Here is a 17,505-nt window from a genome sequence, read left to right as displayed (position 1 = left end):
TTCCCTTTTTTCCCCCCTTTTTTTCCCTTTTTTCCCCCCTTTTTCCCCCTTTTTTTCCAGTTTTTTTTTTCTTTTTTTTTTTCCCTTCCCCCCCCCTTTTTTTTCCGTTTTTTCCCTTTTTTTTTCTGTTTTTTCCCCCATTTTTTCCAGGGTTTCCCCCCTTTTTTTCCCCTTCCCCCCCTTTTTTTTTTCTGGGTTTTTCCTCTTTTTTTTCCACTTTTTTCCTATTTTTTCCTTTTTTCTTTTCGGTTTTGGTTTTTTTTTTTTTTTTCTACTTTTTCCCGGGTTTTTTTCCCCGTTTTTCCCTTTTTTCCTCCGCTTTTTTTTCCCTTTTTTCCTCCTTTTTCCATTTTTTCCGTTTCCTCCTTTTTTCTGTTTTTTCCCCTTATTTCTCTTTCCCCCCTTTTTTTCCCTTTTTTTCCATTTTTTCCCCTTTCTTCCCCCCTTTTTGTCCCGTTTTTTTTCCCTTTTCCCCCTTTTTTTCCCTTTCCCCCCCTTTTTTCCCTTTTTTTCCCTTTTCCCCTTTTATTTCGTTTTTTCCCGTTTTTCCTTTTTTTTCTGTTTTTTTTTCTTTTTTCCCCCATTTTTTCCCGGGTTTTCTCCCCACTTCCCCCCCCCTTGATTCCCGTTTATTTCCATTTTTTACCCGTTTTTACTCATTTTTTCCCCATTTCTTTCCCTTTTTTCTCCCAATTTCCCCCTTTTTTACTTTCTCTTAATTTTTCCTCCCTTTCTCCTCTTTTTTCCCTCTTTTCTCCTCTTTTTTCTCCTCTTTCCCCCTTTTTTTCCAAATTTTCTCCCTTTTTCCTCATTTATTCCCTTTTTTTCTCCTTTATTCCCATTTATTTCTATGTATTCCCGTTTTACCCTCTTTTTCCCCCTTTTTTCCCCTTTTTCCCCCTTTTTCTCCCTTTTTCTCACTTTTCTCGCCCTTTTTACCCCTTTATTCACATTTTCCTCCCTTTCCCCCCCCCTTTTATTCCCCCTTTTCCCCGTTTTCCCCCTTTTTTTCCCCTTTTTTTCCCCTTTTCCCCCATTTTTCGCATTTTCCCCTCCTTTTTCCCCTAATTTTCCCCATTTCTTTTCTTTTATTCCCATTTGGACTTTCAAGTGCTAAAAACCCTTGAAAAAACCGAGAAAATTCCAAGTTAAAAATCCTCAAAAAAAGAAAAAATTTTAAGGGAGAAAAAAAAAATTCTCTGAGGGGAGGGGGGGGGCGTGGCCACAAGGGGCGTGACCACAGCACATGTCCATATATGGTCATAAAGTGGGCGTGGTCTAACAGTGGCCACACCCATATGGCGTTCAGTGGGCGTGACCACGTGCAAAGCGTCCACGTGTAAAGCTCCAGTGGGCGTGGCTTCAACTGTTTCCCCAATGCAAAACATTTATAGGCGTGGCCACAACGTGGATCGACCAATCAGAGAGAGGGGCGTGGCCAAAACGGGAGAAAGGCGTGGCCGCTGCGCGTATTAACCAATCAGACAGAGCGGGGGCGTGGCCATAACGTGGCGGCTGAGGGAGAAAGGCGTGGCCACAACGCGGGTTGACCAATCAGATACATCGAGGGCGTGCCCTAAACGTGGCGGCTGAGGGGGGAAGGGCGTGTCCACATCGCGTATAACCAATCAGACAGCGCGGGGGCGTGGCCACAACGTGGATTGACCAATCACATGCCGAGTGGGCGTGGCCTAGACGTGGCAGCTGAGGGAGAAGGGCGTGTCCCGGCGTGAGGGGCGCCCCAAGATGGCGGCGCGGCGGTGGCCGCTGCTGCTGCTGCTGCTCCTGGCGGGGCCGGGCCGGGCCCCGGGCGGTTCCTCCGGCCGCTTTCCCCTCGGCCTCGGGCCCGGCCCGGCCGCCGCGTATTTCCCCGAGGAGCGCTGGAACCCCGAGTCGCCGCCGCGGCCGCCCCGAGTGGCGGTGGCGCTGCTGGCCCGGAACGCGGCCCACGCGCTGCCGCTGGTGCTGGGCGGGCTCGAGAGGCTGAGGCACCCCAAGGACAGGATGGCGCTCTGGTGGGTCTGGGGATGGTGGGGACACTGGGGGGGATTGGGGACAGGGGGACAGTGGGGGGACAGCAGGGACAGTGGGGGGACATTGGGGACATTGTCGGGACTTGGGGACAATGGGGACATTGTGGGGACTTGGGGACAGTGGGGACAGTGAGGGGACATGGGGACAGTGGGGACACTGGAGGGGCTTGGGGACAATGGGGGGATTTGGGGGACAATGGGGACAATGGGGACACTGAGGACACTGGGGACATTAGGAGGACTTAGGGACGGGGGGCCAGTGGGGGGGCTTGGGGACAATGGGGGGATTTGGGGACAGTGGGAACAGTGAGGGGACAATGGGGACATTGGGGGCTTGGGGACAGTGGGGACATTGGGGGGACATTGGGGACAGTGCGGACAGTGGGGACAGTGGAGGGATTTGGGGACATTGAGGACAGCGGGGACAATGGGGACATTGGGGGGGCTTGGGGGCATTGGGGACATGAGGACAGTGGAGACAGTGAGGGGACACTGGGGACATTGGGGAGACTTGGGGACACTGGGGACATTGGGGACATTGGAGACATTGGGGACAGTGGGGGGATTTGGGGACATTGGGTGGACTTGGGGACAGTGGGGACAACGGGGACATGAGTGTGTGTGACACTGTCCTGTGTGTGTGACACTGTCCCTGTATGTGACACCCCTGTGTGACCCCCGTGACTCTGTGTGACCCTGTGTGACCCCGAGTGACCCTCAGGTGACACTCCTGTCCCCTCAGGGTGGCCGCTGACCACAGCATGGACACCTGTGGGTGTGTGTGTGACACTGTCCTGTGTGTGTCACACTCCTGTGTGACCTCCCGTGACCTCGTGTGACCCTGTATGACCCTGAGTGACCTCCTGTGACCCCGTGTGACCCTGTATGACCCCATGTCCCCTCAGGGTGGCCGCTGACCACAGCGTGGACACCTCTGTGTGTGTGTGTGACACTGTCCTGTGTGTGTGACACTGTCCTGTGTGTGTGACACTGTCCTGTGTGTGACACTGTCCTGTGTGTGTGACGCTGTCCCCTGTGTGTGTCACACCCCCTGTGAGCCCGTGTGACACTCTATGACCCCCTGTGACCCCGAGTGACCCTCAGGTGACACTCCTGTCCCCTCAGGGTGGCCGCTGACCACAGCGTGGACAACACCTCGGCGCTGCTGTCCGAGTGGCTGGGCCGGGTCAGGGCTCAGTACCACCGAGTGGTCTGGAGGCACCAGGAGGAGCCCAGGTGAGTCTGGGGGGCTCAGGACACATTTTGGGGGGTCCTGGGGGGGATTTGGGGGATTTTGGGGTGTCCTGGGGGGATTTGGGGGGATTTTGGGGGGGATTTGGGGGTTCTTGGGGGGAATTTATGGGGGTCTGGGGGGGATTTTGGGGGATTTTGGTGGGTGTTGGGGGCGATCAGGGAGAAATTTGGGGGATTTGGTCACTTTAGGGAGACTCCAGGAGGAGCTCAGGTGGGACTGGGGGGGCTCAGGACACATTTTGGGGGGTCCTGGGGAGGATTTGGGGGTCCTGGGGGGGATTTTGGGGATCTGGTCACTTTAGGGAGGCACCATGAGGAGCCCAGGTGGGACTGGGGGGCTCAGGATGAATTTTGGGGGGTCCTGGGGGGGATTTGGGGGATTTTGGGGTGTCCTGAGAGTGATTTTTGGGGATGTGGGGGAATTTATGGTGGGATTTTAGGGGTTTGGTCACTTTAGGGAGGCACCAGGTGGGGCTGGGGGGCTCAGGGACGAATTTTGGGGGGTCCTGGTGGGATTTTTGGGGGGGCTCCTGGGGGAATTTCGGGGCTCTGGGAGGGATTTCTGTGGGTCCTGGGAGTGATTTGGGGGGGTCTGGGGGGATTTTGGGGTCCTGGGGGGTATTTTGGGGGTCTTGAGGGGATTTTGGGGACTTCTGGGGGTATTTTGGGCTCTCCCCAGATTTCGGGGTGTCTGAGGTGCCCCTGGTGCCCCCCAGGTCGTTCCCTGACAAGGAGGGTCCCGAATTTGACGGAAGGGGCCCCTTGTGGATCCCTGAATTTGGGGAATTCCTCAAGTTTTCGGGGTGCTTGTGGATCCCTAATTTTTTGGGGGTGTCCCTACAATTTTGGGGGCTCTCCCGGGAATTTTGGGGTGTCTCAGGTGCCCCCCCCGGTGCCCCCCAGGTGGTTCCCAGACGAGGAGGGTCCCAAGCACTGGAGCCCCGCGCGGTACGAACACGTCATGAGGCTGCGGCAGGAGGCCCTGGAGGCCGCCCGGGCCATGTGGGCAGATTACCTGCTGGTACGGGGGGGCCCTGAATTTGGGGAGGGGTCCCCGAGGGTCCCCAGGGGTCATTGAAGCCCGGGGTGGAGGGAAAAGTCCCCCCAGAGGGGACAAAGCCAGCCCCAGGTTTAGGGACCTTATGGACACCCAGGGGTGGGTGTGGCTGTGTCTGAATTTGGGAGGGTCCTGAGTTTGGGGAGAGGTCCCTAAATTAGGGAGGGGTCCTCGAATTTGGGGAGGGGTCCCCAAAGGTCCCTGCACCCCGGGATGGGGGAGAAAACCCCCCCGGAGGGGACAAACCCAGCCCCAGGTTGGGGGACACTGGGGACACTCAGGGCTGGGTGTGGCTGTGTCTGAATTTGGGGGGATCCTGAATTTGGGGAGGGGGTCTGGAATTTGGGGAGGGGGTCTGGAATTTAGGGAGGGGTGCCCAGGGGTCTTCAGGGGTCATTGAAGCCCGAGGTGGGGGAGAAAAGCCCCCCCAGGAGGGATAAATCCAGCTCCAGGTGTGTCTGTGCCAGGTGGGGTGTGCTGGAATTGACGGGATCTGAATTTGGGGAGGTGTCCCTGAATTGGGGAGGGGTCTGGAATTTGTGGAGGGGTCCTTGAATTTGGGGAGGGGTCCCCGAGGGTCCCTGCACCTCGAGGTGGGGGAGAAAACCCCCCTAGAGGGGACAAATGGCAGCCTTGGGGTGGGGGGACATTGGGGACACTCAGGGCTGGGTGTGGCTGTGTTGGGATTTGGGAGGGTCCTGAATTTAGGGAGGGATCCCCAAATTAGGGAGGGGGTCTGGAATTTGGGGAGGGGTCCCCGAGGGTCCCCTGAGCGTCCCTGAGCCCCAGGGTGGAGGGGAAAGGCCCCCCCAGAGGGGACAAACGCAGCCCCAGATGTGTCTGTGTCAGGTGGGATGTGGTGGAATGGGGGGAATCTGAATTTGGGGAGGGGTCCCTGAATTAGGGAGGGGGTCCCTGAATTTGGGGAGGGGTCCCAGGTGTCCCCAGGTGTGAGCCAGGTGTCCATCCGCAGTTCCTGGACGCAGACAATGTCCTGGTGAACCCGGACACTGTGGCCCTGCTGGTGGCCGAGAACAGAACGGTGGTGGCCCCGATGCTCGACTCGCGCGCCGCCTACTCCAACTTCTGGTGCGGCATCACCCCACAGGTGAGGGCGGGGACAGGTGAGGGCGTGGCACAGACAGGTGAGGGCGGGGACAGGTGAGGGTGTGGCACAGACAGGTGAGGGTGTGGCACTGACAGGTGAGGGTGTGGCGCTGACAGCTGAGGGTGTGGCACAGGTGAGGGTGTGGCACTGACAGGTGAGGGCGGGGACAGGTGAGGGTGTGGCACAGACAGGTGAGGGTGTGGCACAGACAGGTGAGGGTGTGGCACAGGTGAGGGTGTGGCACTGACAGGTGAGGGCGGGGACAGGTGAGGGTGTGGCACAGACAGGTGAGGGTGTGGCACAGGTGAGGGTGTGGCACTGACAGGTGAGGGCGGGGACAGGTGAGGGTGTGGCACAGACAGGTGAGGGTGTGGCACAGGTGAGGGTGTGGCACTGACAGGTGAGGGTGTGGCACAGGTGAGGGTGTGGCACTGACAGGTGAGGGCGGGGACAGGTGAGGGTGTGGCACAGACAGGTGAGGGTGTGGCACTGACAGGTGAGGGCAGGCACAGGTGAGGGTGGGGCACAGGTGAGGGCATATCTATTCCTGGTACTCCCCCTGTTGTTCAGTGCCATTCCCACATTCCCCTTTTCCAAATGGTCATTCCCAATGGCCATTCCCCCATTCCCAATGGTCATTCCCCCGTTCCCAATGGTCATTCCCCCATTCCCAATGGTCATTCCCCTGTTCCCAATGGTCATTCCCCTGTTCCCAATGGTCATTCCCCTGTTCCCAATGGTCATTCCCACATTCCCAGTGGCCATTCCCACATTCCCAGTGGCCATTTCCCCATTCCCAATGGTCATTCCCACATTCCCAATGGCCATTTCCCCATTCCCAATGGCGATTCCCAATGGTCATTCCCCCATTCCCAATGGTCATTCCCCTGTTCCCAATGGTCATTCCCCTGTTCCCAATGGTCATTCCCCCATTCCCAATGGTCATTCCCAATGGTCATTCCCCCATTCCCAATGGTCATTCCCCCATTCCCAGTGACCATCCCCAGTGGTCACTCCCAGTGGTCACTCCCAGGGCTATTACCGCCGCACCCCCGCCTACCTGCCGATCCGGCGCCGGGAGCGCCGGGGCTGCTTCGCGGTGCCGATGGTTCACTCCACGTTCCTGCTGGATCTGCGCCGGGAGCGCTCGCGGGACTTGGCCTTCTACCCGCCCCCGCCCGGCTACAGCGGCGCCTTCGATGACATCATCGTCTTCGCCGCCGCCTGCCGGCACGCCGGTGCGCAACAGGCTGGGATCCTTGGGTTGGGTTGGGCTGGGTTGAGTTGGGTTGAGTTGGGTTGGGTTGGCTTGAGTTGAATTGGGTTGGGTTGGGTTGGGATTGGGATTGGGTTGGGTTGGGATTGGGATGGGTTGGGTTGGGATTGGGTTGGGATTGGGATGGGTTGGGATTGGGATGGGTTGGGTTGGGATTGGGATGGGTTGGGATTGGGTTGGGTTGGGATTGGGATGGGTTGGGTTGGGATTGGGTTGGGTTGGGATTGGGATGGGTTGGGTTGGGATTGGGTTGGGTTGGGATTGGGATGGGTTGGGTTGGGATTGGGTTGGGTTGGGATTGGGTTGGGTTGGGATTGGGTTGGGATTGGGATGGGTTGGGTTGGGATTGGGTTGGGATTGGGGTGGGTTGGGATTGGGATGGGTTGGGTTGGGATTGGGATGGGTTGGGATTGGGTTGGGTTGGGTTGGGATTGGGGTGGGTTGGGATTGGGATGGGTTGGGTTGGGATTGGGGTGGGTTGGGATTGGGTTGGGTTAGGTTGAGTTGGGTTGGGATTGGGATGGGTTGGGTTGGTTTGGGTTGGGATTGCTGGGATTGGGATGGGTTGGGTTGAGTTGGGTTGAATTGCATTGGGTTGGGTTGGGTTGGGATTGTTGGAATTGGGATGGTTTTGGGATGAGTTGAGTTGGGTTGGCTTGAGTTGAGTTGGGTTTGGTTGAGTTGGGTTGGGTTTGGTTGGACTGGGTTGAGTTGGGCTGGGTTTAGTTGGGTTGGGTTGGGTTGAGTTGGGTTGGGTTGGGATCAGTTGCCCTGAGTTGAGTTGGGTTTGGGTCAGAATTGGGCTGGGATTGGGATTGGGCTGGAGTTCGGTTGAGTTGAGTTGGGTCGGGATTAGAATTGGGATCAGTTACATTGGGATGGGTCGAGTTGGGTTGGGATTGGATCCCAACCGGGAGCAGTTCAAGTTCTACTGGTGCCGCTCCCATCCCTGATCCCGATCCCAATCCTGATATTCTCATTCCCAATCCCAACATTCCCAAACCCATCCCTGATCCCAGTCCTGATGTTCCCGATATTCCCATTCCCAATCCAACATTCCCGATCCCGTTCCAGGGGTTCAGATGTTCGTCACCAACCGGGAGCAGTTCGGGTTCCTGCCGGTGCCGCTCCCATCCCTGATCCCAATCCCAATCCCAATATTCCCGTTCCCAATCCCAACATTCCCGATCCCATCCCTGATCCTGATCCCATTCCTGACATTTCCGATCCCGTTCCAGGGGTTCAGATGTTCGTGACCAACCGGGAGCAGTTCGGGTTCCTGCCGGTGCCGCTGCGCTCCCAGAGCTCCCTGCGGGACGAGGCCGAGAACTTCCTGCACGTCCAGCTGGAGATCATGGGTCAGACCCCGACGGATCCCGACGGGTCCCGACGGATCCCGGGCCTCGGGGTCACCCTGGGGCCTCGGGATTGGGGGGGAGAGAAGGACCCCAAAGAATCCCGATGGATCCCAGAGGATCCCAGTGGATCCAGGGCCTTGGGAACCTGAGGGAGAGAAGGATCCCAATGGATCCCCAAATGATCCCAAAGGATCCAGGGCCTTGGGATTGTGGGGGAGAAAAGGATCCCAAAGAATCCCGATGGATTCCCAAAGAGTCCCAATGGATCCCAATGGATCCCAATGGATCCCAATGGATCCAGAGCCTTGGGAACCTAAAGGGAGAGAAGGATCCCAAATGATCCCAAAAGATCCCAAATTATCCCAAAGGATCCAGAGCTTTGGGATTCTGGAAGAAAAACCCAGGGGATCCCAAGGGATCCCAGGGGCTTTGGGATCATCCCAAGGGATTCAGGGTTTTGGGATCCTGGGATGGGACCCCTGGGATTGGGAATTTTTCCCCCCCAGGATGGGAAATGTTTCCTTTGGGGTCTGGGGCTGATTCCTTTGGATTTTTGGGATTTTTAGGCCCATTCCCAGTGGGATTTGGGGTCAATTCCTGTGGGATTTGGGGTCAATTCCTGTGGGATTTGGGGTCATTCCTGTGGGATTTGGGGTCATTCCTGTGGGATTTGGGGTCATTCCTGTGGGATTTGGGGTCATTCCTGTGGGATTTGGGGTCAATTCCTGTGGGATTTGGGGTCATTCCTGTGGGATTTGGGGTCATTCCTGTGGGATTTGGGGTCATTCCTGTGGGATTTGGGGTCATTCCTGTGGGATTTGGGGTCATTTGGGATCTGGGGTCATTCCTGTGGGATTTGGGCTCATTCCTGTGGGATTTGGGGCTCATTTGGGATTTTGGGGCTCATTTTTTGGGGATTTGGGGCCAATTCTCAGAGGATTTTCCCCTCCCACAGTGAAGCTCCCCCCAGCTGAGCCCTCCCCTCACGTTTGGGTCCCTCCCAAGGTCCTGGACAAGATGGGATTTGATGAGGTCAGAGTTTCCCACTTTTGGAATTTCCTGCCTTTTTCTATATTTTATTCTGGATTTTTGGTGATTTTCTGTCCCATTTCTGGATTTTTGGGATGTTTTTACCCTTTTTCCCTGGATTTGGGGTGAATTCCCCCCAAATTTCCCCATTTTTTTCTGAATTTTGGATCAATTTCTCCCAGATTCTCCCCATTTCCTCCCAGAATTTCCCCATTTTCTCCCCAGTTTCCCCAATTTTCCTGGATCTTGGGTGATTTCCCCCAAATCCCCCCCATTTCCTCCCAAATTTCCCCCATTTCCCCCCACATTTCCCCCATTTCCCCCCAGATTCCCCCATTTCCACCCAGATTCCCCAATTTCCTCCCAAATCCCCCATTTCCTCCAAAAATTCCCCCATTTCTCTCCAGAATCTCCCCATATCCTCCCAATTTCCTCTCAAATTTTCCCCATTTCCTCCCAAATCCCCCCATTTCCTCTCAGAATCTCCCAAAAATCCCCCAAATTCCCCCATTTCCTCCCAAATTTCCCCATTTCCTCCCAGAATTTTGCCATTTTCTCCCAAGTTTTCCCCATTTTCCCCTGGATTTTGGGTGAATTCCCCCCAGATTTCCCCATTTTTTCCCCATTTCCTTCCCAATTCCCCCAATTTCCCCAGGATTTCCCCATTTCCTCCCAAATCTCCCCATTTCCTCCCAGAATTTCTCCATTTCCTCCCAAATTCCCCCATTTCCTCCCAAATTCCCCCATTTCCTCCCAGATTTTCCCCATTTTCTCCTGGATTTTGGGCTGAATTTCTCCCAAATTTCCCCATTTTTTTCCCATTTCCTCCAAAAATTTCCTCATTTCCTCCCAAAAATTCCCCCAAATTCCTCCCAAAATCCTCCCACATCCACCCCAAACCCCCCAAATTTCCCCCAGTTCCAGGTATTCCTGATCAACCTCCTCTGTCACTCCGACCCATTTTTCCCCCATTTTCCCCCAAAATCCCCCCATTTCCATCCCACATTTTCCCCATTTCCTCCCAAATTCTCCCATTTCCTCCCAAAATTCCCCCATTTCCTCCCAGATTTCCCTGTTTTCTCCCAGATTTCCCCCATTTCCTCCCAAATTTCCCCATTTCCTCCCAGAATTTTGCCATTTCTCCCAATTTTTCCCATTTTCCCCTGGATTTTGGGTGAATTCCCCCCAAATTCCCCCATTTCCTCCCAGAATCTCCCCATTTCCCCCCAAATCCCCCCAATTTCCCCAGGATTTCCCCGATTTCCTCCCAAATCTCCCCATTTCCTCCCAAATTTCCCCATTTCCTCCCAAAATTTCCCCATTTCCCCCCAAATTTCCCTGTTTTCTCCCAGATTTCCCCCATTTCCTCCCAAATTTCCCCATTTCCTCCCAGATTTCCCCATTTTCCCCTGGATTTTGGGTGATTTCCTCCCAAAATCTCCCCATTTCCTCCCAGAATTTTGCCATTTTCTTCCAAATTATCCCCATTTTCTCCTGGATTTTGGTGCGAATTCTCCCCAAATCCCCCCATTTCCTCTCAGAATCTCCCAAAAATCCCCCAAATTCCCCCATTTCCTCCCAAATTTCCCCCATTTCCTCCCACATTTCCCCATTTTCCCCTGGATTTTGGGTGAATTTCCCCCAGATTTCCCCATTTTTTCCCCATTTCCTCCAAAAATTTCCTCATTTCCTCCCAAAAATTCCCCCAAATTCCTCCCAAATCCCCAAAATCCCCCCAAAATCCCCCAAACCCCCCAAATCCCCCATTTTCCAGGTTTTCCTGATCAACCTCCTCCGCCGCTCCGACCGCCGCTCGCGGATGCTCCGAACCCTCCAAGAACTCGGAATTTCCCCCAAACTTGTGGAAGCCGTGGACGGCCTGTGAGAAAACCCCCCCCCCCAAAAAAACCCCTCAATACTCCCCAAAAAACCTCCCCAAATTGTGATTTTCTGGAAGTTTCTGTGCCGGGCAGGGCCCTGAACAGCAGCCAGGTGGAGGCTCTGGGGGTGCGGATGTTGCCGGGATATCGGGACCCTTTCCACGGGAGACCCCTGACCCCGGGGGAGGTGGGATGTTTCCTCAGCCACTTCAGGGTCTGGCAGGAGGTGAGGAGCAGGAAATTTGGGGATTTTTTGGGAAATTTTGGGAAAATTTGGGGATTTTTGGGAGTTTTTTTTGGGAATTTTGGGGAATTTTTGGGAGTTTTGGAGGGTTGGGATGGAATTTTGGGGAATTTCGGGTCAGGGGGTTCAGGGATTTCCAGGGAGTTCCCAAAGGTGGGAGGGAGTTGGTGTTTCCTCAGGCACTTCAGGGTCTGGCAGGAGGTGAGGAGCAGGAAATTTGGGGATTTTTTGGGAAAAATCGGGAATTTTTGGGAGTTTTGGGAGTTTTGGGGGTGTGGGATGGGAATTCGGGGTCGGGGAGTTCAAGGGGTTCAGGGAATTTCAGGGGTTTCAGTGGAATTCCAAAGGAGTTGGTGTTTCCTCAGGCACTTCAGGGTCTGGCAGGAGATGAGGAGCAGGAAATTTGGGGATTTTTTGGGATTTTTTGGGAATTTTTGGGAGTTCTGGAAGGTTGGGATGGGAATTCGGGGTCGGGGAGTTTTGGGGGTTCAGGAATTTCCAGGGAGTTCCCAAAGGTGGAAAGGAGTTGGTGTTTCCTCAGCCACTTCAGGGTCTGGCAGGAGGTGAGGAGCAGGAAATTTGGGGATTTTGGGGGAAAAATTGGGAATTTTTGGGAGTTTTGGGGGATTTTGGGGAATTTTTGGGAGTTTTGGAAGGCCGGGATGGGAATTCGGGGTCGGGGAGTTCAGGGAATTTCAGGGGAATCCCAAAGGAGTTGGTGTTTCCTCAGCCACTTCAGGGTCTGGCAGGAGGGGAGGAAGAGGAAATTCAGGGATTTTTGGGGAAAATTTGGGGAATTTTGGGAGTTTCGGGGGATTTTTAGGGGATTTTTGGGAGTTTTGGAGGGCTGGGATGGGAATTCGGGGTCGGGGAGTTCAGGGGATTCAGGGAATTCCCAAAGGTGGGAGGGAGTTGGTGTTTCCTCAGCCACTTCAGGGTCTGGCAGGAGGTGAGGAACAGGAAATTTGGGGATTTGGGGTGGGAATTCGGGAATTTGGGATGGGAAATTGGGAATCTGGGGGTCTGGGATGGGAATTTGGGATCCAGGGAATCCCGAGAGATCCAGAGAATTCCCAAGGGTGGGACGGAGCTGCCACTTCCTCTTCTGGCACAGGGCAAGGAGAGGGAAAATCAGAAAATTGGGATGGGAATTTGGGGTGGGAATTTGGGAATTTGGCAGGGGGCAAGGAGAGGGAAAATTGGGAATTTGGGATGGGAATTTGAGGATTTGGGGGTGTCCGGGATGGGAATTTGGGGTCAGGGACTCCAGGGGGATCCAGAGAATTTGCAAGGGTTGGATGGAGCCGCTCCTTCTGCATCTGGCACGGGGCGAGGAGAGGGAAATTCAGGAATTTGGGATGGGAATTTGGTCATTTGGGAATTTGGGGTGGGAATTTGGGGTGGGAATTTGGGTGTCTGGGATGGGAATTTGGGGTCAGGGAGTCCAGGGGGATTCAGGGAATTCCCAAGGGTGGGACGGAGCCGCCACTTCCAGATCTGGCAGGAGGTGAAGAACGGGAAATTGGGGAATTTGGGGATTTGGGGTGGGAATTTCGGGGATTTTGGGTCTCCTGGGGTTTTGGGGTGATCCAGGGGGATTCCTGAGCTCCATCCCCGTCCCCAGATCGCGGCGCGGGGCCTGGGCCGGTCGCTGGTGTTCGAGGACGATCTGCGCTTCGAGGTTTTCTTCCGCAGCCGCCTCACCGAACTCATGGAGCAGCTGGAGGAGGCCGGCCTCGACTGGGACCTCATGTGAGCCTTCCTCCCCTCATCCCCATCATCTTCATCCTCGTTATCATCCTCATCCCAAAACTCAGCCCAAAACTCATCCTCATCCCAAAACTCAGCCCAATCCCCTGGGACCTCATGGGAGCCTTCCTCCCCTCATCTTCATCATCCTCATCATCCTCAGCAGCCCAAAACTCATCCCAAAACTCATCCCAATTCCCTGGGACCTCATGGGAGCCTTCCTCCCCTCATCCTCATCCTCATTATCATCCTCAGCAGCCCAAAACTCATCCTCATCCCAATCCTCATCCTCATCCCAAAACTCATCCATTGATCCATTGATTCCATTGATCACATTGACTCCATTGATTCCATTGATTCCATTGATTCCATTGACCTCAATGATCCTGGTGACCTCAATCCCACTGACCCCATTGACCCCATTGACCCCATTGACGCCACTGACCCCATTGACCTCATTGACCCCATTGACCCCATTGACCCCATTGACCCCATTGACCCCATTGACCCCAGTGACCCCATTGACGCCACTGACCCCATTGACCTCATTGACCTCATTGACCCCATTGACCACATCGTCCCCATTGACCCCATTGACCACATTGACCCCATTGACCCCATTGACGCCACTGACCCCATTGACCTCATTGACCCCATTGACCCCAATGACCCCATTGACCCCATTGACCCCATTGACCCCAGTGACCCCATTGACCCCATTGACCCCATTGACCCCATTGACCCCATTGACCCCATTGACTGCATTGACTACATTGACCCCATTGACCACATTGACCCCATTGACCACATTGACCCCATTGACCTCATTGACCCCATTGACCCCATTGACCCCACTGACCTCATTGACCCCATTGACCCCACTGACCTCATTGACCTCATTGACCCCATTGACCCCATTGACCTCATTGACCCCATTGACCCCATTGACCCCATTGACCCCATTGACCTCATTGACCCCATTGACCTCATTGACCCCATTGACCCCACTGACCTCATTGACCTCATTGACCCCATTGACCCCATTGACCTCATTGACCCCATTGACCCCATTGACCCCATTGACCCCATTGACGCCACTGACCACATTGACCCCATTGACCCCAATGACCCCATTGACCCCATTGACCCCATTGACGCCACTGACCCCATTGACCTCATTGACCCCATTGACCCCATTGACCCCATTGACCCCATTGACCCCATTGACCCCAGTGACCCCATTGACGCCACTGACCCCATTGACCTCATTGACCTCATTGACCCCATTGACCACATCGTCCCCATTGACCCCATTGACCACATTGACCCCATTGACCCCATTGACGCCACTGACCCCATTGACCTCATTGACCCCATTGACCCCAATGACCCCATTGACCCCATTGACCCCATTGACCCCAGTGACCCCATTGACCCCATTGACCCCATTGACCCCATTGACCCCATTGACCCCATTGACTGCATTGACTACATTGACCCCATTGACCACATTGACCCCATTGACCACATTGACCCCATTGACCTCATTGACCCCATTGACCCCATTGACCCCACTGACCTCATTGACCCCATTGACCCCACTGACCTCATTGACCTCATTGACCCCATTGACCCCATTGACCTCATTGACCCCATTGACCCCATTGACCCCATTGACCCCATTGACCTCATTGACCCCATTGACCTCATTGACCCCATTGACCCCACTGACCTCATTGACCTCATTGACCCCATTGACCCCATTGACCTCATTGACCCCATTGACCCCATTGACCCCATTGACCCCATTGACGCCACTGACCACATTGACCCCATTGACCCCAATGACCCCATTGACCCCAATGACCCCATTGACCCCATTGACCCCATTGACGCCACTGACCCCATTGACCCCATTGACCCCAATGACCCCATTGACCTCATTGACCCCAATGACCCCATTGACCCCAATGACCCCATTGACCCCATTGACCCCATTGACCCCATTGACCCCATTGACCCCATTGACCTCATTAACCCCATTGACTCCATTGCCCCCACTGACCCCATTTCCCCCACTGCCCCCGCTGCCCCCACTGACCCCTGCCCCCGCCGTTGGCAGTTACCTGGGTCGGAAGCGTTTGGAGCCGGAGCGTTCCGAGCGCGGCGTTCCCGGCGTGCGGCACCTTCTGCGGCCGGGCTATTCCTACTGGAGCCTGGGCTACGCCCTGTCCCTGCGCGGGGCCCGCAAGCTGCTGGCGGCCGAACCCCTGGGCAAGATGATCCCGGTGGACGAGTTCCTGCCCCTCATGTTCGACCGGCACCCCAGGTATGGGATTGGGGGATTTGTGGGATTTCTGGCATATGGGGACAAGTTCCTGCCCCTCACGTTTGATCGGCACCCCAGGTGTGGGATTGGGGGGTTTGGGGTCAGGGATTTGTGGGATTTGTGGTGTTTATGGGATTTATGGGATATACCTCATGTTTGATTGGCATCCCAGGTACGGGGTTTGGGGTCAGGGATTTTTGGGGTTTGTGGGATATGGGGACAAGTTCCTGCCCCTCATGTTTGATCGGCACCCCAGGTGTGGGATTGGGGGGTTTGGGGTCAGGGATTTGTGGGATTTGTGGTGTTTATGGGATTTATGGGATATACCTCATGTTTGATTGGCATCCCAGGTACGGAGTTTGGGGTGAGGGATTTTTGGGGTTTATGGGATATGGGGATGAGTTCCTGCCCCTCATGTTTGATCGGCACCCCAGGTGTGGGATTGGGGGGTTTGGGGTCAGGGATTTGTGGGATTTATGGGATTTATGGGATTTCTGGGATTTGTAGGGATGAGTTCCTGCCCCTCATGTTTGATCAATGTCCCAGGTATGGGGTTTGAGGTCAGGGATTTGTGGGATTTGTGGGGTTTGGGGTCAGGGATTTATGGGATTTGTGGGATATGGGGACGAGTTCCTGCCCCTCATGTTCAATCGATATCCCAGGTACAGGATTGGGGTGTTTGGGGTCAGGGATTTGAGGGGTTTGTGGTATTGGGAATGTGGGATGTGGGATACAGGGGTGAGTTCCTGCCCCTCATGTTCAATCGACACTCCAGGTACGGGATTGGGGGGGTTTGGGGGATTTGGGGGGTTTAGGGTCAGAACAGCCCCGAGCACTCCTGGCACTTTTCCCAGCAGCACCTGGAGGCATTTTGCCCTTATTCTTCCCCCATTTTTTCCCCATTTTTCCCCATTTCTCATCCATTTTCCCCAAATTTCTCCCATTTTACCCCAAATTTCACCAATTAACCTCATTTTTCCCCCCAGCCCCAAGTACTCGAGTCACTTTTCCCAGCGGGACCTGGAGGTGTTTTCACCCCTTTTATTCCCATTTTCTCCTATTCTTTCCCCATTTATCCCAATTTTCCCCTGTTTTTTCCCCATTTTTTCCCCATTTTCCCCCAAATTTCACCAATTTATCCCCATTTCCCCCCAGCCCCGAGTACTCCTGGCACTTTTCCCGGCAGGACCTGGAGGCGTTTTTGACCCATTTTTCCCCATTTTCCCCCCATTTTTTCCCCATTTCCCCCCATTTCTCACCCATTTTTCCTAAATTTCCCCCATTTTTTCCCAAATTTCCCCCATTTTTTCCCAAATTTCCCCCGTTTTCCCCCAAATTTCCCCCATTTTCACCCAAATTTCCCTCATTTTTTTCCCAAATTTCCCGGTTTTTTTTCCCCCACAGCCCCGAGTACTCCTGACACTTTTCCCGGCAGGACCTGGAGGTGTTTTCACCCATTTTTATCCCATTTTTTCCCCTTTTATCCCAATTTCCCCCCCATTTCTCACCCATTTATCCCATTTTTCTCCTGTTTTTTCCCATTTTTCCCCCATTTTCCCCCATTTTTCCCCCGTTTTTTCCCAGTTTTTCCCCTCTTTAACCCTGTTTTTTCCCATTTTTCACCCAAATTTCCCCATTTTTCCCCCCAGCCCCGAGTACTCAAGTCACTTTTCCCGGCGGGACCTGGAGGCGTTTTCACCCCATTTTTCCCCATATTTTCCCCATATTTTCCCCCTTTTTTCCCATTTCCCCCCATTTTTCTCCTTTTTTTCCCCATTTTTGCCCAGATTTCCCCCAAATTTCCCCCATTTTCACCCAAATTTCCCCATTTTCCCCCAGCCCCGAGTACTCGAGTCACTTTTCCCGGCGGGACCTGGAGGCGTTTTCGGCGGAGCCGCTGCTGCTCTTCCCCACCCACTACACGGGGGACCCCGGCTACGTCAGTGACACCGAGAGCCCCAAATCCCACCCCCCCAGGGACGAGCTCTGACCCCTCACAGTCCAGTTTCTATTCACAAATAAAGTTTCTATTTTTATTTTTAAATTTTAATGGGTTTTATTGTCATTTCTGGGGAGTTTTCGGCATTTCTTTGGGGATTTCACACATGAAAATTCTGAGATTTGGGAGTTTTTTTGGGGGAAACTCTCCCAAAATTCCCTCCCGGAATTCCCAACCCCAGAGGGATGA

General features: G+C 54.4%; 1 protein-coding gene across 1 annotated transcript; it reads left to right on the top strand.

Annotated features, from left to right (window-relative positions):
* Positions 1–1,746: 1,746 nt before the first annotated feature.
* Positions 1,747–17,361, top strand: LOC310921740 (procollagen galactosyltransferase 1-like; the record flags this gene model as incomplete). Its single annotated transcript, XM_083881960.1, has 12 exons — positions 1,747–2,015; positions 3,159–3,269; positions 4,191–4,308; positions 5,318–5,452; positions 6,486–6,690; positions 7,967–8,086; positions 9,042–9,118; positions 10,890–10,996; positions 11,089–11,221; positions 12,864–12,991; positions 15,111–15,317; positions 17,157–17,361. 12 exons carry the CDS (start codon positions 1,747–1,749, stop codon positions 17,305–17,307), a joined length of 1,761 nt encoding a protein of 586 aa, XP_083738086.1. The 3' UTR covers positions 17,308–17,361.
* Positions 17,362–17,505: the final 144 nt, after the last annotated feature.

Source organism: Zosterops lateralis (genome assembly GCF_965231275.1).
Source record: "Zosterops lateralis genome assembly, chromosome: 36".
Classification (NCBI taxonomy): Eukaryota; Metazoa; Chordata; class Aves; order Passeriformes; family Zosteropidae; genus Zosterops; species Zosterops lateralis.
This window is presented reverse-complemented; position numbering and strand designations above follow the sequence as displayed.